General features: G+C 35.4%; 1 protein-coding gene across 7 annotated transcripts in view; it reads left to right on the forward strand.

The window, feature by feature from the left end:
• ARMC2 (armadillo repeat containing 2) overlaps positions 1–25,109 on the forward strand; it is a 184,694-nt gene that overhangs the window by 11,306 nt on the left and 148,279 nt on the right. For all 7 annotated transcript variants that reach the window (XM_056818642.1, XM_056818646.1, XM_056818641.1 and 4 more), the window contains exon 4: positions 24,375–24,546. In XM_056818642.1, coding sequence (XP_056674620.1) covers positions 24,375–24,546 — 172 coding nt within the window. The remainder of the gene's footprint in view (positions 1–24,374; positions 24,547–25,109) is intronic.

Genomic DNA, 25,109 nt, shown 5'->3' on the forward strand with positions numbered 1-25,109 from the left:
TCAAATTGCAAAGGAAGAGGAGTAAATGAGAGGATGTAGAAAAAAGGAAGTGTAAGACAACTTTTTAAAGGTATTTGGCTGAAAAAAGGAGGACAAATTATAGAATAGCATATGGTAGCACTAGAAGTGTACATGAGACCTGAGGAGACTGAGGAACTGGGAACGTAGTGTTGGAGCAAGCATGATTCAAAGATGGTTGGGGAGGAGCCGAAGATGGTAAACCAGGTACTAAACTATTTGAGGAAGGAAAGAATAACCAAGGGGTTTGTAGATAACAAATAATGAATTCTGGAAATATATTTTTTTCTTCTCAAAATGACAGATCTCATTTTTAATGGGGTTATAGAATTTTGGCCTTCCAAGCAAAAATTTCCCATTATCTCCTTTTCCCCTGACTTTCTTCTACCACCACATACTCCAAAAGACCCTTTACTTTAATATCTAAATGAGTAAGATTAGATTTTTTTTAAAAAGTAGTAATGATAATAAAATATGAAAAGTCACATGGATTAATGGATTGAGGATCAGCCTTGGAGTCAGAAATATCTGGATTCAAGTTCTGCCTCATATATACTAGTTTAGGACAAATTGCTTAATCTCTCTGTCTCAGGTGACTCTTTACAATTGTAAATTAGACAAGTTTCAGATTTACTTTGGGTAGAGGAAGATCTTGGAAATATATAGGGATACAGGAGTATATGTATGTGTTGTTGGGTTACATTTAAAAATATAAAGTCATGGTTTGCATGTATGTTTCCCAAATTCTGACATTCATACCTTGTAAACATTGTTCCATATGCTTTGTATTCTTCTCATTTATCATTTTTCACAGTACAATAATATTGTTTTACATTGATACGCCACAATGTATTCAGCTGTTTCCCAATTATTAGGCATTTAGACTTGTTTCCATTTCTTCAGTTACAAATAAGGAAGTAACAAATATTTTTGTACAGATAAAATCTTTTTACTTTAAAAACATTTTTAGATTATGGGCCTCTGAGTGTGATTGCTGTGTCCCAAGGTATAATAAAAAGGAACACTCAATTATTGACATTTGGTGTTCCAAAAATTTAGAGTTCTCTAAAATCTAAAATCTCACTGGAAATGTGACAAAATATTTGTGGCCCAGAGCCCTACAAACATCAATATTTTATTATTTTTAACGAGATTTAGCTATATTTGTAAACTTGATGGGTAGAAGGTAGCATTTTAAAGTAATTTTAATTCAAACTTCTGGTTATTAGAGAATTTGAATATCTTTTCAAGTTACCATTTTGTGTTTTCTCCTTTGAAAAATGTCTCCTTGAGAAAGAAGGGAAAATGGCTTAGGGATTAGTAGATAAGAGAGGCTAGGCTCTAGATAGGGTGATATAACTATTTCCTCTCCTTTCCCAATGCATCATGGCTCTTGTGAGGAGGTCACATCCAGCATTAGCCAGGATGGCCAAGGATATAGTGTTTTCAGGGGAAAGCTAGGTTTCTGTGATTGCATGGAGCTGAAAGAAATATCAGAAGAAAAGATGAAATAAGAAGGGTGGTTTGTTCCCAACGAAATGAAGGCTTCACAGGGTACAATGGAAGGGAAAGGTAGAGTTGGATGGAAAATTAAGAAGAATATAACTGCCATTTATAGACATGAGGTAGTGGGGAAAAGTGGACAGGAAAGCCTTTGTCTAGGTGGCCTTTCTGAATGGAACCATAGTAAAAAATATTTATTGAGCACCTACTACTCTGTGTTTGGCACTGTACTAAACACTAGGGATCTAAAAAAATAAGTAAAAGACATTCTCCCTTTTGAGGAGCTCATAATCAAATGACTATGTACAGATAAATTGGAAATAATCAACAGGGGGAAGGAAGACTTTAAAATTAAGGACAATTGAAAGAAACTTCTGATAGAAGATGAGGTTTTAGTTGAGATTTAAAAGAAGCCAGAGAAACCTTGAAGTAGAGATGAGGAGGAAGAACATTCTAGGCATGGAGGGACAGCCAATGAAAATTCTTGGAGTTGGGAGATGGATTGTCTTATCTGAGAAAGATCAAGGAGGCTAGTAACTATGGAATGAAGACTATGTTGGGGATTGGGGAAGATGTATAAGGTGTCAGACTACTGTAAGGGTAAGGGTGAGGTAAGTTATGAAGGACTTTGAACTCCAAACAGAAGATTTTTTATTTCACCTTGGAGATGAGAGGGAGCCTGTAGAGCTTTATTGAGTCATGGTCAAATCTTTATGTTAGAAATATCCCTTGAATTATTGAGCAGAGGATGGACTAGAATTGAGGAAACTTATGGCCTGGAAACCTACCAGCAGGCTTAGTCCAGGTGTGAAGGGATGAGGGCTTGAACCAGAATGATAGAAGTGTCAAGGGAGAAAAGAGAATATATATGAAGGATATTTTTTAGATGGTAAAATTGACAAGCCTTGGCAACAGATTGGCTATAACTGGAGAGAGTGAGGAATTGAAGCTAACACTTAAGTTGTGTTTCTGGGTGACTGGTAAGATTGAGGGTGTGAACCTTAAAAATTCTCAGATCCTACTTCATAAGGTTGGGTTAAGACCATTCCCCATTTTAAACAATGAAGGAACTTAGATCAGGAATGTGAGACCTATACTTAGATCAGGAATGTGAAGACCTCTACTCCACCCCTACTTAAGCTTTAGGGGAAGAAACTCCTTGCTGAACAATGAAAAGTACTTACACCCATACTTATAGTAAGACAAAAGTTCTTAAGCTGTGCCTATTTTTAGATCTAATACAAAAGGGTGCTAAGTACCTATTAAGGTCAGGCAACTTGTGAATTTACAAGGAGCAAAGAGGTGAGAAACTTACTCAGAGGTTTTCTGGTGTGAACTTAATCAAAAATTTAAGCCTTCTTAGGTGTGAACTAAGAATGGTCTGTCCTTTGGAAAATGTCTACTGTGATTGATAGATGGGAGAACTTAGGGGAGGTGACATAGGAGAAAATTCCCTTTATAAGGAGAGGAAAAGCTGAGTCTTAGGACATTGATGCAGATTCAGATTCAGGCATTGAGCTGGTGGAGTCAGCTGAGATGGAGCTGGCCTGCTGTCTCTGAACACTAGAATCCTTGCTTGGACAAATCTTGTGGTGAGTGGATAAAGGACTGACTGATCTTTCTCTTAGGGCTTAGGGCTGGGTTGGCCAGGGCTGGCCAGGGCCGACTTATCCTTTTCTCATTATTCCCTTTTTTCTCTCTTTCATTAAATCCTCATTTGTATTAATTAAATCTCTATAAAACCCAGCTGACTTGGGTATATTTAATAATTGGGAATTTTCCCCTGGCGACCACCTTATATTTGATTTAAAAACAAGACACTGTCTTGAAACCATATTTTCTACAGTCACAATTTATGTATTCCACTATTTTAATTATTACAAGGGTCCCTCAATATTAATAGAGAAGTTTGGAGAAAAGGGAGGTTTTTTTTTGAGAAAAGTAAAGAGTTCAATTTTGGACATGTTGAGTTTTATTTTTTAAATCTCATCTTCTATCTTAGAATTGATATTAAGTATCAATTCTAGGTCAGAAGAGTGGTGTGGGCTAGGCAATTGGAGTAAATGACTTGTCCAAGTCACACAGCTAAGAAATGTCTAAGACTAGATTTGAACTCAGCCTCCCCCCCCCCCCAAGTCTCAATATGTTGAATTTTAAGGTGTTTACAAGACATCCAGTTGTTGGAAGTGTCTAATAGACAGTTGGAGATGTGAGAATGGAGATCAGCAGACTAATAAGTGCTGAATAAATAGATCTGAAATCATCAGCAAAGATATATGATCATTGAATCCCTGGGAGCTGATGGGATCAATACCGGAAATATTGTGGAAGGAATAGAGAAGAGGGTCAGGAACAGAACTTTGAGGGACACCCAAGATTAGGAATGACCACCTAAATAAAGATTCAGCAAAGGAGACTGAGAATGAGTGGTTGGATAGATAAAAGGGGATCCAGGAGAGGATAATGTCATGAAAACCTAAGAAGAGGAGAATATTGAGGAGAAGAGGATGATCAGAGTATTTCCATAAAGATTTAATAGTGATGAGAAAGTAGACTTCGGAGACAATAGTTGGTGATGCTTTTTGTGGGCTAAAACTAGTTTATGATCTTTTTCAGTCTCTTAAAATCTTCTTTTTGTAGACATAGTTTGAAAATACGTCCATGAATACCCTTAAAATTGTGTCGTCTCAATTACAGGTCATCTTTTTTTTAAATATTTGATCAGGTTCAGATACTTTTCTTCACTCCTTAGGGGGTACTTCCATTTATTGGCAAAGACACATTGAAAATTGAGGTGTTAAAGCCCAAATGTATTGATTCCTCTGTCACTGTTAGTGAGAGGAGAGTGCTGGCAGAAATGACTGATCATGGTTTGATGGAGACTGATGATGAAACACTTTTCCTTCCTCTTAGTGAAAGATATGATAGAAAGCATGGGTGTGGAATGTGTATAGTTAAAATGTGCCAATTATAGTTAAAATATCCCCAGTGCTTAGCACAATTCCTGGCACTTAGTAGGTACTTAATAAATGCTTATTGATTGACTGATTTCTCTTTCAAGGAAAAAGGTAGGTGGGGACTACCACTGCTGAGCCCTTAATTCCATTTCCCCCTCATTGATTTTTTTTAAAAAACCCTTTAATTTCTGTCTTAGTAGCAAATCTAAGACAGAAGAGCAATTAGGGCTAGGCAGTTGAGGTTAAATAACTTGCCCAGGGTCAAGGAAGTGTCTGAGGCCACATTTGAACTCAAGTTCTCCTGACTCCAGGCCTGGTGTTCTATACACTATATTACATAGCCCCCCTGCTTCCTTATTCTCCTAGTTGATTTTTTTTATCCCCTTGCTCCCGTATCTGGATTCTCTTCCTACTCATTAGTTTTTTTTTTACTGTGTTGCCTATAAATAGCCTCAGGTCTCTCTTCTGTCAAAAAACCCTTCACTTGGGGCAGCTGAGTAGCTCAGTGGATTGAGAGCCAAATCTGACCTCAGACACTTCCCAGCTGTGTGACCCTGGCAAGTCACTTAACCCCCATTGTCTAGCCCTTACCACGCTTTTGCCTTGGAACCAATACACAGTATTGATTCCAAGATGGAAGGTAAGGGTTTAAAAAAACAAAACAAAAACAAAAAAAACCCCAAAAAACAAAACCCTTCACTTGACCCTGATTTCCATAAAGCTAATATTCTTACACTTCAATCTTTTCACTAGCAAAAGCCTAGAAATGCTGTTTGTTTGTTTGTTTTTTTTACATTTGACTCTACTTCCTCACTACCCACTCACTTCCTAAAACTCATTTTTTAAAGGTCACCAATGATTTCTAATTGCTAAATGTCTTATTCTCCATTTTCTTCCTCCTTGACCTTTCTCTAGCTTTTTACAGTGTCTCCCATGGTTTCTTCCTCTATGCTTTCTTCTCTTGTCTTCTGTCACACAGCCTTTTTCTTATTCTCTTTCTACCAGTTTGTCTTCTCATTTACCTTTGCTAAATTATAATCTATCTCATGCCCCCTTAGTGCAGGAATCCTCTAAAACTCTGCCCTGAGCCCCATTTAGTCAAAATAATAACAGCAACAATAGCAATATCATATTATGGCATGTTACAGTTTGAAAAGTGTTTTATATATGTAATGCTATTTGATTCTCAACAATCCTGGGAGATAGGGGCTGTTACCCTTTTTTACATATGAGGAAACTGAGACTGAAGGAGGTTAAATGACTTGTGTAATATCACACAGCTCATAAATGTTTGGAACATGATTTGAACTTAGTTCTCTACCTTGTCTTGTCATAATCTCAAATTCAACAGGTCCAAAATAGAACTGATTTCCCCCCTAAACCAGTCGTCCTGAAAACTAGCCTGCTTCTTTTGCCTGTGTGTCTTTCTTCTCTCTCTCTCTCCCAAATTTAGAATCTCAGAGTAATATTTGACTTTTTCTCTTTCCCCCAATTCCCAGCTAATTTCCAAGTCTTAATGATTCAGTCTCCAACACCATCTATTCCATTATCTTCAGCCACACAGCATAGGCTTTCATCACCTCTGACATGGACCATTGTAATAGCCTTCTAATTCACTTTCTCTCATTAATTTGCTGTTTCTCTCTGATCCATCCTTAACAATAATGTTGAAGTAATCATACTCTAAGGCATAGGCCTGGTTCATGATATAACCATGCTAAAAATCCCTCAATTCTCCCTCTTACCATCCCACCCCGTCTTCCATTCATTTATTGTTCATAGGATAAATTATATACTCTTTAGCTTGACTTTTAAGTTCAGCTGTAATAACAATAGCAATGATAATATTACCTACCATGTAGCATTTATTTACTATGTAAAGTTAATCACTTATAAATATTATCTTTTTTGACTCACAATGACCCCAGGTGATAGATACTATTATTATCCTTATTTTGCATTTGACAAAACTGTAGCAGACTGAGGTTAAATAACTTTCCCCAGGCCACTCAGCTAGGAAGTACTTAAGGCCAAATTCTCTGCACTCTAGTAGGCTCTCTTGTTTCCTCTCCTGCACTAAAAACTACAGCCAAATTGGACTACTGACTGTTCCCTTTGGGGCAGCTAGGTGGTACAGTAAGTGAATAGAGTACTGAGGCTGGAGTTCGGAAGACTGATCTTCTGGAGTTCAACTGGGCAAATCACTTTGCCCTCTTTGCCTCAGTTTCTTCTTCTGTAAAAAAGAGCTGCAGAAAGAAATGGCAAACCACTCTCTTTGCGAAGAAAACCCTAGTAGTGTCACTAAGAGTCAGACACAACTGAACAAAAAAAATTGTTTTACAATAGTCAAAATTGTCCATCATCCCTTTCCAAATGGATAATGTTTGTATAAGTGGGGGCCCCTGAAAAGTACTTGGTTTATCTCTTTCTCCTTCTTGGAATTCTGTCTTTATTACTTATCTATGTATATTGATATCTTTTGATAAGATACAAATTTCCTGATGCCAGGGACTATTTAATTTTTTGTCCTTCTGACTCAAATGCCTACCAGGATGCCTTGCATATAATAGAACTTGATAAATATTTATTTAATTTTTGAAGAAAGTGTTCCCACTCTTTGAGTGTGAGTCTTCAAACCTTTGACTTCTTGCTTTCTTCATCTTGGACTGTATTTTCAAACCTAGTTGTTATCCTCTCTTCTCTCCATTTTCATATTGGTGCCACTAAGGAACAAGATATATGTGGACTTTTTTTGAAAAATCTTTTTAAATTCTTCACTGAATTTTCTCTGCTGCTTCTTCCTCTGAAATAGATTTTGATACACAAATGTAACCATGGACATAGTCTCTTTGCTTTGGCTCATTGTTGCACTGAAAATCAGTATGAAGTATACATACATATGTGTGTATGTACATACATATATATACATTATATATGTGTGTATATATATCTCTCTAACCCTTTGTCTTTGTTACATCTATCCTCAGCAGGATGTAACTTCCTCAAGGATTGTTCACTTCATAGAGCTTTACATAGTAAACAGTAAATATTTGAATTATTTTAGGTCATAATGAAACAAATTCATCAACTTCTTTATTTTTCTTCTCTGAAATAAACTTCTGAGCCCTGTTTCTATTTAGTTATAGTTTTTCCAATGCATTCTGTGTTAATTTTAATTTATAGTGAAAATGGAGAAATGAATATGTTCTAATATCTTCAGTAGCATCAACTGTATTTTTCACGTGTGATTTATTGAAACTGCCTTTGTAATTTATGTCTAGAAGCAATATCATGAAAAAACAAAGCAAAACAACTAATTTAAATCTTAAAACTCTAGGGTTATATATAGAGATCAATTATTTAAAAAAAAACCCAATCATTGAAGCAAACTTGAATTTAGTCCTCAAACAACACATGCTGATAGCAAGAAACAAAGATACTTTAAATCCAACTCACTCCCATGCTAATACAACCTGTCTCCTCCTTCAAACAACAGGTCCTTCCTAGTTACTGTTTATTCTACCAAAGTACCTGTTTTTGTTTTATTTTTATATAAATGCCTTCATCCCTATCCCTACTTGACTTTTAGGCTGGCTCCCTGAAATTTCCTAACCAAATTATGGTTAGGCTTTCCTAATTAAGCCACCAGAGAAGACAAGTTGAACTTGAAGCAGACTCCCTTCTCAGTGCAAGTACAGAGACACAGAGACTAATTTTCTATTAGGAGAGAAATTGGTTCTGCAGAATTTCTTCTGGTTGAAAGAATAATTGCTATATGAGCTGTGTATCTTAAATCTGTTTTACTCCTGTCCTTTAAAATAAAAAAAAGTGTAGTATGGATGACAGACAAAAATTAAAAAAGAAAAGATAGTTGTGATAGTTAGAATTTAAGCTTCTTATGGGCAAGAACCAAAATTGAACAAAGAACTTCTATCTTTGTTTGGAAGGCTTTTTAAGTTCTTCACTTAGTTTCCATAGTGCCCAGAAAGGACCTAATGCTCATAGAAGGTAATTAATAAGTATCTGCTGATTTACTAGTGTGCTGTGCAATGCCATAAAATCTCTAAGAAAGATAATATTGGGGGGAGCACAGGTTGGGAACTAGGCAGTACAGTAGATAGAGGGCCAAGCCTAGATCCAGGATGGTGTGGGGCCAGATCTGGCCTCAGATACTTCCTAGCTGCATGACCTTGGTCAAGTCATTTCATACCCATTGCATAGCCCTTGCTATTCTTCTTAGAAATGATAGTAAAATAGAAGATAAAGGTTGAGAGAAGAAATGAAGGAAAGAGTTTTTAGACCTGGAATTCCCCATATGGATGAACCATTATCAGCTCCCAAATTTAAAAAAAAATTGTTTTTTAATTTGGTCAATTTCAAACATTATTCCTTGGTTACAAAAATCATATTCTATTCCTCCCTCCCATCTCCCTGCCCTTCCCATAGCCAACGTACAATTCCACTGGGTATTACAAGTGACCTTGATCAGAACCTGTTTCCATGTTGTTGATGTTTGCATTAGGATGTTCATTTAGAGTCTATATCCCTAATCATCCCCCTCGACCCATGTAATCAGCAGTTGTTTTTCTTCTGTGTTTCTACTCCCACAGTTTTTCCTCTGAATATGGATAGTGTTCTTTCTCAAAGATCCCACCGGGTTTTTCAGGATCACTGCATTGCCACTAATGGAGAAGTCCATTACAATCGATTGTACCACAGTGTATCAGTCTCTGTGTACAATGTTCTCCTGTTATGCTCCTTTCACTCTGCTTCATTTCCTGGAGGTCATTCCAGTTCCCATGGAATTTCTCCACTTTATTATTCCTTTGAACACAATAGTATTATTCCATCACCAACATATACCACAATTTCTTCAGCCATTCTCCAATTGAAGGGCATCCCCTCATTTTCCAGTTTTTTGCCACCACAAACAGCACAGTTATGAGTATTCTTGTACATGTCTTTTTCCTTATTATCTCTTTGGGGTACAAACCCAGCAGTGCTATGGACCAGTGCCCAAATTTTATAGTTCCCAAATTACAGAAATTACAACTCCTCAATCTTAACAAAATAGGGCTTAACAAAATTCCCATATTTTTAGCAATTACATTGTGTAAGTGTGTTTTAGTTTTGAATACTATCTTTGACAAAGACAGAAGTTTTTCGTTGGTATTGAAATTACTCAGGGTTAGCTCCACCCTCTTTCACCTTTTTTTTCTTTTTTTTTATCTTTATCTGAAACCTCCGTCTGTAATATTTAGTAATTTTAGCCAGTAGAATAATGTAGTTATTTTTATCTCCTTTTGAAGACATGTTTAGATAACGACTCCTTAACCTCAGTTGAGAGGCTATCTTATTCTTAGAACCTTCCTCTTTTAATATCAGTGTCTTTCATATTTTTCCAAAGGGTATTATGAAGTATTATATTTGTTCTATGAATTTATTCTGTGAATTCTTCATAGCATTTGAAAAAATTTAGAAATATGTATCTCATACTTTTAGGCAGCATATTTAGATTTGCTAGAAAATAGATTGTAATCCTGGCCTTGTGGCCAATGTTTTTCAATTTTGTGTTTTATGTTGCAACTTTTTTGGTCATTCTATGATTGTTATAAATAAATCTGGTGAGAGCCTTGTTGACTTTTTTTGATATATAGTATCTTTCTTGGGCACATGAGGAATTTTTTTGGTTGTAGTTGCAGTATAATATACTTTTGCAGTCTCAAAAGTAATTTGAATAAAGGTCTTCCTTACAGAAATTCTATGGATTTGTTCTATCTTCCATGTTCTTGTTTGTTTGTTCTTGTTAATTCCAGGATGTTTCTTTGATCAATTTATCAGAATCTGGCAATTAGATTATTTTGTTTTTTGATGTTTTCTCTTTCTATGTCATAGTGTCCAAATCCATAGTTTTCAGTTGCATTGCTTCCAGGTCTCATTCTAGTTATTTTTCTGCCTTATTTTTCTGCTTTCCATATGTTTAATTTTAGTTTGTATTTTCCCATTTTAGACTTGGCCTTATTTTGATTCATTGTTATTTTCAAATTTTCTGTTTTGGAGACTTGTCATTTTAGATTCTGTCATTTTTGTCAATTTTGTCATTTTAGATTCTGAGATTTTTAAAGCCTCATTCAGTCTTAGTTTTAGTTCCTGTGTGTGCGCACACATATATACATACCCTCAAACATGCTTATGTGCACACACTTAGATGGATGTGTTATTTATATGTATATGTTTGTATATATACATACACATTCATTTGGGTTGGGTTTCTCTTTTAATTCTACTTAGAATTTTCTTTCTAATTTTCCCATTTGAATTCTCAAATTCTTTGAGTGTTATTTATCTTTATTTACCTATTTGTGTCTCTTTGATGAATTTTTGCATTGCTTCTATTTTAAATATGAATTTTTTCACATTACTTTTGTTTTTTCTTACTCTTTAACATATTTTAAAAATTAGATTAGTGATCACCTTTACTTTTCCTGTTGTCAAGTTGGATTTTCATTTGCTTGTGTGAGTTTTAATAATTTTCCTCTTTTTTTTATATCTTTATTGCTATTTTTTGAAGGAGAAATGGCCCCCTTGCAATCTTTTATTTTGCTATCTTCCTCAATGTAAGGAGGCCTATTTCTGACTGTGGAATTAGCAGACCATCCAAGATCTTTATCTGTTCTACACATGTTCCCCTTGTGAGCCTTTAAACTCTGATTTTACCTCTTTTTTCATAGGATAGCTCATATGATGATGAACTTTTGAACTTCTGGGTCCTGTATAGGACTGGAAATGTGGTGAGGTGATGAGCTGCTTTGCTGATGATCATGATCAGGGACCAGAAAGTGATAAGTTATCTGTAAATATGGTACCTTTTTAGACTTGGCAAAGGAGAACTGAGATTCTGACTTGCTCCTTCCCTGAGTTCTCATTCTTTATACCTTTATGCTCCTTTCATTAACACGATCCTGGGGATCCTTCTTTTCCTGATCTCTCACCAACCCAAAATGTGGGATGTTCTTGGCAGGTAGTTGGGCTTGTTCTCATTTAATAATGACAAAAAATGTTTTTTATTGGCAATGTTTGTTTTAAATTGGTGTGAGTATTCAAATATGATGTTTGCATTCCTAGGTTTGGACTATGAAAACTGACAAAAAGAGCCTGACCGTTACTTGAATAAATGTGGTGTCTTATCTAGTGTCTCAGTTTGTTTTTGTCTAAACTGAATTCTTTTTATTTCTCCTGTACTCACAGAATCTAATTACCATAAACTCTGGGAACTTTTCAAACAGTATCAAACAGGATTTAAAATATTAAAATAAATTATTTAAAATAGGGTAGAGAGCAAGGGATTTGAGGATAGGAGGATCTGGGAATAATTTCTGCTTGTAATTAAAATATTGACTCCCTGGTTTATTCTTTAGTGCATAGAGTTAACTCTTTGAATGTGAATTACTTTTATTTTAATTGTTAATGAAATGAATAAATAACTCAATGGCAGTGCATTATATACTGAGAACATCAAAGCTGCACAGGTAATATGTCGATCAAATCATAGTAATGAGAGCAGAGAATGGCAGGATCTCAGAGATTTGATATTTTGAAGAAAATTCTCTCCTTTCTGACTTCTGGGAGGCTAGGTCTATTAGTGTTGAATTATTTTGCAAAGTTCACAAATTCATGAATAATTATTCTTATTTAATGGGAAAATATTGACTTTCTTTTAAAAATTATTATCATTTACACTAAATTAGAGAAGGAATTATATAGTATAGTTGCCCATCTAAGTCTTAGTTTCATTTGAACAATGCATATTTCCCATCATCTAGTATTAGGATAAATGCATTTGATTGTATAATTTAAAAAATCTACTAGGAAATGTATTTTTTTCAGGTTTTTCCATTAAAATAGTCTTTTAGTATACTAAGAGCCCTTGCAGAATGTATAGAATGGAAGTGCCTTTCTAAAACTTGAATATATTATCTAAAGTTATTAGTGAGGAGTTAGTAAAAATATAAGCTCTTAGGAATGGAATGGAAAAATATTAAGTGTGTACTGAACTCTCTTACTAAGTTTGGAAATCCAAACAAAATCAATTGTAATCCCTGCTCTCAGGAAGCTCACATTCTAATAGAGAGAAACAATACATAAAGGAGAAATCTCATGATCATGTTCAGTTCTTGACATATGGAAAGACCAGGGACTATCTTAATTTTCTTTTTGTATTCTTATTGTTTTCCCCAGGGCTTTGCATAAAATAAGTGCTTAATGATTGATTGATAAAATACAAGGAAAATAAGCTTCTTAAATTAAACTTTTAATATACTTTTTTTCTTTTTTGCTTTTTCTGATTTCTAAAATGTAGCTAACTTCTTTTTTTGTATAAAATTGCTTTATTATTCACATAATTTACATATATGAAAGATCATCACTTTCTTTGAAACAAGAAAGTTTACAAATGACCATTTCCCCCCATTTTTATCAATAAACTGTTAGGCAACATAGTATAGATGATCTCTTCTATCTCAAATCACAAGTATGCAACTAGTAGGTGTGTAACTAGTAGGTGTGAACAGAAAAAAAATCTGTTTTTGCATTGATCTTTTCTGAATTTTTTCCTTTAGAATACTAACTTCCTATTTTCAGAAATGCATTTTAAGATAGGACATATAGTTTGACCTATGTGGCAATTAGAAAAAAAATCTTTATACTCCACAGGGAAAGATAAAGATACAATCATGTTTCCTATAATTAATATTTTAGAAATACAAAAGTGAAACCTTTTGGATCTGGCTGAGACCTAAAATATTTGTGAATGAGTCTTTTAATTTTCATAGTAGTACTAAATTTGCTTTATTTTCTCTTTTTTCTGAGATCAGTTTTTCTATAAGGATCCTTTAAATGACTTGATTCTTTAAAACAATCAGATCAACCCACTGTACACATAATAAAATATAACATTTCTCCAAAGTTGCTGTTTACAAATGGAATCTGCAAGGAGCAAAAGTTTAATTAGCACTGTTCATATAAATTAGTTCACAAGGGGTAATCTGAACTATTATTCCATCATATGATATAATTCTGAATACAAATTCTGAGAGAAATAAATTTAGCTTAAAACTTAAAAAAACAGCACAGTGAAAAAGCAATTTCATAATTCATGATTTTTCTGTATCTGGTGCTTAAATGAATGAAAAACATATATGTATGCCTGAGGGGAAGGAATCTTCACTCTGACTTGCAGGTATCCCTTCTACTGTAATTCTATCTCATTCTTCCTCAATGGACTTTAAACTTAACTCCCCCCTTTTTTTTGTGGGCAGTAGTCATGACTTAAGAAAAAAATTCTTGGGAAACAGATTTGAATAAAAATAATTTCTGTATTGATCTAATCATCTTTTTCCAAAATCTGGCTTATACAAAACCTAAGTGAAGTATAGGATGATTAGTTTTTACTGACTTTTGTTACTTGCCTTTAGCCTGAGAGAATAAAGAAGAAATCAAGTTGGGAATCTTGTAATTAATTCCCATTAGCCCTCCTCCCCTCTCCCAGACTGAACTCAAAACTATATATTTCCTAATGGTGTCTGGATGTCTCTTTGATGGTCCTAAGGCTCCTTCTCCAGACTGGAGTTGTTCCAGATTCTACCTTCTGATCCCCCTTCTCAATTACACAATTTTTAAGGTATATATAGATCTCAATTCAGGAACTTTATATAACTATTTTTCTAAGTACAGCTTTTTCTCTTGCAATTTGATATGTTTCATTATTAATTGTTACCCAGCCTTAAAAAGTAAGAAAATTTTTGTAGGTGGTGGCAGATTTGGAAATTCTTTTTTTTCTATGTAAAATTTAGATTTCAGTATTATTAGATTTAAAATGGTTGAGGTCTCAAACTGTAGTGATTAAAATAGTGGAAGATATAAATTGTGATAGATATAAGAGAGGGTGAGTAAATTTAACCGCAGAAATATGTTTCACTACAGTGTCTTGGTTTTAAATCAAATATAAGGTGGTCGCCAGGGAAATATTCCTAATTATTCAAATACCCAAGTCAACTGGGTTTATAGAGATTTTAATTAATACAAATGTGGAATTAAAGAAAAGAGAGAAAGAGAGAAAAAGGAAATAAGTATGAAGGGCCTTAAGCCAACATGGCCTAGACCTGAGTCTTAAGAGAGAGGGATCAGTCAGTCAGTCTTTTAACACTCACCACAAGGTCTGTCTAAGCAAGGATTCTAGTGACACCAGTCCAGCTCCATCTCAGCTGACTTTACCAGAGAGAGTTCCAGCCAGAGCCCTCCTTAAAGAGCCTTCCAGCCAGAGACTGTTCCAAAGGGCCTCTCTCCAGAGCCTCCAGAGGGACAGAGTCCCCTCAGAGGAGCTCCAGCGAGAGCTCCTTAGAGATTGTCCTCCAAGAGCTTCCCTTCTCCAGAGCCTCTCTCAAGAGATTCTTCCCAAGCGATCCTCATCAGAGATCCTCCAAAAAGATCCTCCCTCAAGAGATTCTGCTTTTTCTTATATAGGGGTTTTTCTCCTATGTCACCTCCCCTAAGTCCTTACATCTACCAATCACTGTAGATGTTTTCCAAAGGACTGCCCATCTGAATTCCTGCTAAGTCGACAAATCTCAGTAAGTCTGAACCAGTGAAAACACAGCTGAGTCAACTAATCTCATTAAGAGAAAACTTGCCCGACCCTTTTAGGTACCTAGCATCTCATTGTATCAATTCTAAAAAACAGGCATGGCTCAAAGAACTCCTTGCCTTATTATAAGCATGGGTCCAAGTACTTTGTTTAGCAAGGAATTTTCTCCCCTACAGCAGTCTTAAGTACGGGTGGAGTAGAGGTCCTCCCATAGCAAGGAGTTTTCTCATCAAAATGGGGTATGTTCCCAGTCCAATGGGGAAATTTTTAACATTCACAAGTCTGAGAAATTTCAAGGTTTACAGTATACATTCTGAAGAGTTCTACTTTCAGGAAATGATTCATGACATCAAACACAAAATAATTACTGGAAGACTAAAAATCAAGCTACTCATGGAAAACCCCAAGTATTCTTTGGGAGGTTTTATCAGAACTGCTAGGGGAGGGGAGGTGCAGAGAAGAGATTGTGGTGGTAACTAGATTATACAGATGAATCACTACACCTTGAAATTACAACTTTTTTTAAAAATATGCTCAGAACTTTAATAGAGAATCTCCTACAGAACCAAGATGGATCGGTCCAACAATGGTCATAATGACAACCCCAACATCTATAAAGGTTGATCAAAAATATCCATGGTTCCATGCTTCATATGTAAAATTGCATCACACCCATAACATTAATATCAATGAAGATACATAAATATGACATCTGAAACAAATAGCCCTAGTCATAATCAACAACACAAATAGCCCTAGCAATAATCAACAACAGTCCTTATGAAAGGAAAGCTATTACAGACAAAACATAAAGAACTGATAAGAAAGCTTTGCACATATTAAAATAAAGGAAAGCACATGAAAGTACAAATTAGAACAAATAAGCAAATGAAACAACTCTGAATAGAAAGATAGACAGTAAAGCAAACAGAAAAGAAAAACAGGCACTTTAAAATTAGCTCCAAAGAAAAGTCTCTACAATGTCTCTGCCAACAATTGTTTGTTTGTTTTTGTTTGTTTTTGCTTTATTTTTTTCCTCTTTTTTTTCATTTGAATAAGTTTATTTAGTCAATTTAGAACATTTTTCCTTGGTTACAATAATCACATTATTTCCCCTCCTTCCCCTCCACACACTCTTCCCACAGCCAACACACAATTTCATTGGGTATTACATGTGTCCTTGATGAGAAACCATTTCCATGTTGTTGTTTACACTAGGATGTTCATTTAGAGTCTACATCCCCAACAATATGCCTTCAACCCATGTATTCAAGCAGTTGTTTTTCTTTGGTGTTTTTACTCCCACAGTGTTTCTTCTGGATGTGGATAGTGGTTTTTCTCGTAGGTTCCTCGGAGTTCTTCAGGGTCATTGCATTGCCACTAATGGAGAAGTCCATTACATTCGATTGTACCACAGTGTTATCAGTTTCTGTGTACAATGTTCTCCTGGTTCTGCTCCTCTCACTCTGCATCAATTCCTGGAGGTTGTTCCAGTCCCCATGGAATTCCTCCACTTTATTATTCCTTTGAGCACAATAGTATTCCATCACCAACATATACCACAATTTGTTCAGCCATTCCCCAATTGAAGGGCATCCCCTTATTTTCCAATTTTTTGCCACCACAAAGAACGCAGCTAGGAATATTTTTGTACATGCCTTTTTCCTTATTTTCTCTTTGGGGTACAAACCCAGCAGTGCTATGGCTGGATCAAAAGGCAAACAGTCTTTTATCACCCTTTGGGCATAGTTCCAAATTGCCCTCCAGAATGGTTGGATCAATTCACAACTCCACCAGCAATGCATTAATGTCCCAACTTTGCCACATCCCCTCCAACATTCATTACTTTCCTTTGCTGTCATGTTAGCCAATCTGCTAGGTGTGAGGTGATGCCTCAGAGTTGTTTTGATTTGCATTTCTCTGATTATAAGAGATTTAGAGCACTTTTTCATGTGCTTATTAATAATTTTGATTTCTTTAACTAAAAATTGCCTATTCATGTCCTTTGCCCATTTTTTAATTGGAGAATGGCTTGATTTTTTTGTACAACTGGTTTAGCTCTTTATAAATTTGAGTAATTAGACCGTTGTCAGACGTTTTTGTAATGAAGATTGTTTCCCAATTTGTTGCTTCCCTTCTAATTTTGGATGCATTAGTTTTGTTTGTACAAAAACTTTTTAATTTGATGTAATCAAAATTATTGATTTTACATTTTGTGATTTTTTCTAGCCCTTGCTTGGTTTTAAAGTCTTTCCTTTCCCAAAGATCTGACAAGTATACTATTCTGTGTTTGCCTAATTTGCTTATAGTTTCCTTCTTTATACTCAGGTCATTCACCCATTCTGAGTTTATCTTGATGTAGGGTGTGAGATGTTGATCCAAACCTAATCTCTCCCACACTGTCTTCCAATTTTCCCAGAAGTTTTTTTATCAAAAAGTGGGTTTTGGTCCCCAAAACCAGGCTCTTTGAGTTTATCATAGACTGTCCTGCTGAAGTCATTTACCCCAAGTCTATTCCACTGATCCTCCTTTCTATCTCTTAGCCAGTACCAAATTGTTTTGATAACCGCTGTTTTATAGTATAGTTTGAGATCTGGGACTGCAAGTCCTCCTTCCTTTGCATTTTTTTTCATGATTTCCCTGGATATCCTTGATCTTTTGTTCTTCCAAATGAACTTAGTCGTGGTTTTTTCTAATTCAGTAAAGAAGTTTTTTGGTAGTTCAATGGGTATGGCACTAAATAAGTAAATTAATTTGGGTAGGATTGTCATTTTTATTATGTTAGCTCATCCTACCCATGAGCAATCAGTGTTTTTCCAGTTGTTTAGGTCTAGTTATAACTGTGTGGAAAGTGTTTTGTAGTTGTGTTCATATAGTTCCTGTGCTTGTCTCAGCAGATAGATTCCTAAGTATTTTATATTGTCTAGAGGTTTTAAATGGAATTTCTCTTTCTAATTCTTGCTGCTGAATGGGTTAGAGATATATAGAAATGTTGATGACTTGTGTGGGTTTATTTTGTATCCTGCAACTTTGCTAAAGTTGTTGATTATTTCGACTAGTTTTTTGGTTGATTCTCTAGGATTCCTTAAGTAAACCATCATATCATCTGCAAAGAGTGATAGCTTGGTCTCCTCATTGCCAATTTTAATACCTTCAATTTCTTTTTCTTCTCTAATTGATACTGCTAGTGTTTCTAGTACAATGTTAAATAGTATAGTAGTAGTCTCTCAGTAACCGAGAATGACGATTGTCCTTGTGCGTTTTCATCTATGGATAGATGAATGTGCACAAAGACACTTGTGCGTGAAAGAGATTTAAGTGGAAGAGTCGATGTACAGAGACAGTCCCACTCTCTCAGCGTTGGAAGCCTGGGTCCAGTGGCAGGAAAAGTCGTTACACCTGGAGACTTCCTCAGCTGCACTGGATGGCCGTGTTGTCTTTTGTGCTCCAACATGCCCTAAGCACTTCACAGTGCTTTGCTGAGTCGCCATCTCAGCCATTGAACCTTCTTGTTGGTTTCTAACGTCTGTTCAGTCGAAGCAATCTTCACATGCTGGGTGAGCAAAGCCCTGGTTCACCAGGGGTCTTCGACCCGATGGCTACTCTCACAAGGTTTAGCCGGCCTGTCGAAGCCGTTGCCCGGGGTGTGGCCGCTGCCGCATGCTAGCAGCTACTGGGAGCCACAAGTGAGAGCTGGGTGTCAGGTGAGGGTCAGTGGCTGGAGAGCTGCCCTAATAGGGCTCTACAAGCCCTCCACACCAGAGATACTCTCTGAACCTCTCTGAACACCCCATAGAGGTGATAATGGGCATCCTTGTTTTTCTCCAGATCTTATTGGGAAGGCTTCTAGTTTATCCCCATTGCAGATGATGTTTGCTGATGGTTTTAGATATATACTGTTCATTATTTTTAGGAAAGGCCCTTCCTATACTTTCTAGTGTTTTCAATAGGAATGGGTGTTGTATTTTATCAAAGGCTTTTTCTGCATCTATTGAGATAATCATGTGATTTTTGTCAGTTTGCTTGTTAATATGGTCAGTTATGTGGATGGTTTTCCTAATATTGAACCATCCTTGCATTCCTGGTATGAATCCTACCTGGTCATAATGAATAACTCTCGTGATCACTTGCTGGAGTGTTTTTGCTAGTATCCCATTTAAGATTTTTGAATCTATGTTCATTAAGGAGATTGGTCTATAGTTTTCTCTCTCCATTTTTGACCTGCCTGGCTTTGGGATCAGTACCACATTTGTGTCATGAAAGGAATTTGGTAGAACTCCTTCTTGGCTTATTCGGTCAAATTGTTTGTTTAATATTGGGATTAGTTGTTTTTTGAATGTTTGATAGAATTCATTTGTGAATCCATCTGGACCTGGGGATTTTTTTCTTAGGGAGTTCTTTGATGGCTTGTTCAATTTCTGTTTCTGATATGGGGTTGTTTAGGTAATTCATTTCTTCCTCTTTTAATCTAGGCAATTTATATTTTTGTAAGTATTCATCCATATCACTGATTGCCATATTTGTTGCCATATTATTGGGCATAGTAGTTTTTAATGATTGCCTTAATTTCCTCTTCATTAGAGGTGAGGTCTCCTTTTTCATCTTGGATACTGTCAATTTGGTTTATTTCTTTCCTTTTTTTAATTAGACTGACTAGTACTTTGTCTATTTTATTTGTTTTTTCAAAGTACCAGTTTCTAGTCTTATTTATTAAATCAATAGTTCTTTGACTTTAAATTTTATTAATTTCTCCTTTGAGTTTTAGGATCTGTAATTTAGTATTCATCTGAGGATTTTTAATTTGTTTGGTTTCTAATTTTTAAATTTGCATGCCCAATTCGTTGAACTCTCCCCTTCTTAATTTGTTAATATATGAACTCAAGGATATAAATTTCCCCCTGAGTACTGCTTTGCCTGCATCCCATAGGTTTTGAAAGGACGTCTTATCATTGTCATTTTCTTCAATGAAGTTATTAATTGTTTCTATGATTTGTTCTTTAACTAACTGGTTTTGGAGAATGGCATTGTTTAATTTCCAATTAATTTTCGATTTACCTCTCCATGTTCCCTTACTAATTATTATTTTCATTGCATTGTGATCTGAGAAAGTTGCATTTATTATTTCTGCTCTTTTGCACTCATTTGCAATGTTTTTATGCCCTAATACATGGTCAATTTTTGTGAATGTACCATGTACTGCAGAAAAGAAGGTATATTCCTTTTTGTCCCTATTTATTTTTCTCTACATGTCTACTAACTCTAATTTTTCTAAGATTTCATTCACTTCACTTACCTCTTTCTTATTTATTTTTTGGTTTGATTTATCTAGTTTGGATAGAGGAAGGTTTAGGTCTCCCATTAGTATAGATTTTCTATCTGTTTTGTTCTTGGGCTCCTCTAGTTTCTCCTTTAGAAATTTGGATGCTATGCCATTTGGTGCATACATGTTGAGTACAGATATTTCCTCACTGTCTATAGAGCCTTTTATCAGGATGTAATTACCTTGATAGTATTTGTACATACTTATTCAAAGTTAAGGTTTTAGACCTTATCCTGACATTCAGAAGGGACTCAGTTGCTCTCTTTTTGGGGAGTTATTCACTTTCTTAGTAATAAGATCAGTAGAAAGTAATGGATCAGTAGAAAGAGTGGTGGTTTTAGAGCCTAAGAACAGTGGGTTAGAATCCTGCCTTTAGCAAAGCCTTTCCTCTTTTCAGGCCCAAATTTCCTTATCTCTAAAGTGAGGGGATTGGGCTAGAGGACCTTTAAGGCTCTTTCCCTCTCCAAATCTTTGATCCTGTTACGGCTAGATGTTTTACAAGTCTTTATTTAATACATCTTTTTGTGCATTAAAATATATCCTTGTAGTTGATAAGAGTCAATGAACCTAGAAAAAGTGAGAATTTGAATCACTACTGTTATTTTGTAGAAATTCAATCTCTTTTATTGTTAAGTAAAAAAAATCAGGAATATTAGATAGCTCTTCGGATTGCAAGTCTATTTATTATCCACCATTGGAATATGTGGAAGCCACCCTGCTAGGCACTAGAGATATAAAGTTAAGAGATAAAATTCCTCTGAAGAGGGGAAGTACAGTCTAGATATGGGGATAAACTTATCTAAAGGCATTGAAATGGGAGGTGGAACATCAAGTCTCAGAACAGCAAGTTGACTGGAACAAAAATTATATGAAGCAAATAAATTTGAAATAAATCTTGAAGGGTAGGCTAAAGACAGATTTGTGAAAATGGGCTGCATTATCTATATTAATTTTAAAAATATATCTATATATCATATAATGTTTTTAATCAGTTGCTTCAGCATCTGTCACATTTTTGTGTATCATAGCCCACACTTTAAGGAATTAGAATAAAAGGACTGATTTTTAAAAACCAGATGTACCATAAATATTTCTAAACAAGTGTTGTCCCCTTCAGACTAATCATATGTGTACGTGTATAGGGTCTTGGGGAAGAAACTATATACACTTAATCAAAAAATGCTTCGGTTGTTCAAAATAATTTTTAAAATTTCTCTTTTGGAATTTTTTTTAAAGCCAACAGCACATTCTTTTAAATATCTTCAATGATACAGAATTTTTATCATGTGATAATGAATTTGCCTTTTTTGAAATGATAGATACAGAGTCAAGTCTGATGAATAATTTGGGTGACTAAGGTAGATGATGAAATGGGTTTTAAAGTAAAAAAATAAGGTATGACTGAAGTAATGAGACCAAACTTCTTTTTTCTTGTGTGAAAGCCATTCCAAAAGAAGAATCTAGAAATGTTTTGAAAAATAGACCACTGATTAGATTAACTATCACCTTTGAAGGAAGACCTTCATTTCATTTGGATTTTATGTTTTGCTTGAATTATTCAAGGAAGGAACAGTGAAAAAGAAGATCATCTCAGGACCCTCTGTCCATTCACTGTTTTATAGATTGAGGTATTCATTATTCCTGATATTTTTCTTAGACCTCAATTTGTGAACTATAGCTATAATAATTATTGAATTTAATATGAAAGAAAATTCTCTAAATATTTCCTTTTTGTATTATCCACTTATTCAAATAGTAGACTTAAGTATAAAGCAAAAAGGGAAAGAAAAAAGGCCTGTGGCTTAAGGGATCATCTCTAGATGTTGTGGTACTGCTGTTCTTTTGTGGAACCTGGACTGGAGCTGTATATTACATATTTCTGGTGCAGCTTTCTTTTTCTACTTTCCCAAGGTTGTTTTCACTGATTTCTGATATTTTGCTGGCAGTGTTGTCCTTCCAAAACTTATAATCATAGAGCCCTAGAAAAATACTTCAAGAAACATTTTGATAAGATGGAGATGCTAATTAATGGAATCACTTATCTAATGTAAGGAACATGTATTAAGCACCCACTATAAATACAAGACACTAGGTTAAATGCTAGAGATAAAAAAATCAAGTGATAAATCACACCTTGAGCTCAAGGAGCTTCTATTAGTGTAGAAAGGGGAGTTTAACATTTACATAGATGAGTTAGTATAAAATAATTGGAAAAGATTTATTATATTAATAACCAGGAAGATTGAGAAAGACTTTTAATGAAGAGATAGTTCATGAGCTGAGCATAGAAGGAAACTGAGGATGATATAGGGTGGGAATGCATTCTAGACCTGGGGGGTGGCAGGGAGGGGGATGGCGGTGATTATGGGCAACATATGAAAAGCATAAATGTGGGAAATAGAACTTGTGGGTCTGAGTAAGAGTGAGGAGGACAATTTGGTTGGAATACACAGTGACCCGATAGGTAGGCTGGAGCCAGGTTATGAAGAACTTTAAATGCCAGGCTATTTTGTCCAATAAATGGGTACCAATGGGGAACCACTGATGCTTGTTGGGTGGTATGATTAGATAAGTTTTTGGAAAGCTTATTTTGGCAGCTGTGTGGAGAATGGTTGGGAGAGAGGAGAAATGAAAGAAGTCGGTTTACTTTGTTCTTGTATAGTTGTTTTCAGGTGTGTTGACTCATCATGACCTTGTTAGGAGTTTTCTTGACAAAGATTCTGGAGTGTTTTGCCATTTCTTTCTCCAGCTCATTTTAGAGATGAGGAAATTGAGGCAAGCATGACTAAATTACTTGCCCAACGTCATACAGCTAATAAGTGTCTGAGAGTGAATTTGAACTCTGGAAGATGTGTTCCTAATTTCAGGCCAGGCATTCTCTCTCAGGAGGCTGTTATAGTTCTCTAGAGGAGCAGTAATAAGCACCTGATCCAGGCTGGAACCTATTTGTGTGGAGGAAAATTGATAGATGGATATGAGGCTTGTTGTAGGAAAAAACAAGACTTAGCATCCAATCAATTAAATATTGGGAGTGAAGAAATGTTGAAGATAATTGAATCTGGACGCGGAAAGGTGATGATATTTGTAATAAAAGTAGAAAAATTTGGAGGAGGGTTTGGGGAGGGAAAATTAATTTTCTCTCAGGCATGTTGAATTTGAGCTGATTTTCAATTGGAGATGCTCAACAGGCAGTTGATGCTGTGGGACTGAGGCTGGATATATAGATTTGAAAGGATTTCATAGTGATGATAATTGAACTCATGGGAGCTGATCAGTGTAGACAAGACCCAGGACCAAACCTTGGGGGAATCACTCTTAGGAGGTAGGGCATAGAATCAATGAAGACAAAAAGAGAAGGAGTAGTTAGATAGGACATTCAGGACAGAGCAGTGTCATAGAATCCCAGAGAAAGGTATCCAGATAGAAGGTGTGGTCATCAGGGTTAAAAAAACTACTGATAGGTCAGGAAAGGTAAAAAGACTAATGTGGCATTTAAATGGTATATGGTAATCTTGATTATATTCCTGTGAATCTTTCTTTTAGGTCTCAAATTAAACTATTGTTAGATAAATGTGCAATGTAGTTTCTATAAATACCAACAGAAATTTATAATTCAGTAAGTTCTCATGCATAGCTCATCTGTGTTTTCAGATATGCTCTATCTGTATTTAGTATATAAGTAAAGGTTGACAAAACAGTTCAATAAAAAATAAAATATTCATTATGTCTAACTAAGAATGCTTGTGGGTAATAAAATTTGAGTTGTATAATTCTAAGGAATGAGTTCTTTAGGGTAAGAGAGAAATTACCTGTGTACCCCTGGAGGTACACAAATTGCAACCATGTACTTTTAGTGGGATTTTGGCTACAGGGTTGTGACTTGTGTTTTGGACAGAAAGACTTTAGTTAGTCTTTATTTTTTTTAATCTTCTAGAAACCAAAAATTCTTGCATCTCTATCTAAAGAAGATGAAGCTTCTATTTCCTTTCCTAAACCTCCAGTGGACCCCGTGAAGATTAGAAGAGTAAGCAGTGCCCGTGCACGTTTATTCAAGGCATCCTCTCAGGGAAGTCTTCTTCCAGACAAAATATTTCATCTTGATGAGTGTAAGAATATCTAAATGTTCCTAAAACTTAAGGACAGAACTGTTTCTTAAAATGTACATGGAAGCTATTTTTATAATTATAAGTTTCCTAGTCTTAGATGATGTGGGAAATCTCAGATTCTATTTATACAACATGAAGTTGTGCTTTTATTTATCTATGTGTTTTGTACATATGCAGCATAGGCTATTCATAACTCTGAGTTTGGCAATGGAAGTATATTGAATTATAGAAACTTAGAATTGGAGGGAATCGCAAAGGTCATCTAATACAATTCCCACCAAAATCATGAATCTTATCTAAGATGCCTCTTTACAAGTAGTCATTTATACTCCATGTGGAGGTTTGAAGTGAAGAGGGACTTGGACCACATCAGGGCCAGCTTGTTATATTTATGGACAACTCTAATTGATAGAAATATTTCTGTCTGTTGAGTTTGATTCCTCCTTTTCTGTAACTCCCACATATTGGTTCTAGTTCTATTCTCGGGACAAGGAAAGCAAGTGCAAACATTCTACTTGTGAGTCTGGATCCTTCATATTTTTGAAGATGACTCTCCTGTGATT

This window comes from Monodelphis domestica, chromosome 2, assembly GCF_027887165.1.
Source record: "Monodelphis domestica isolate mMonDom1 chromosome 2, mMonDom1.pri, whole genome shotgun sequence".
Lineage (NCBI taxonomy): Eukaryota > Metazoa > Chordata > Mammalia > Didelphimorphia > Didelphidae > Monodelphis > Monodelphis domestica.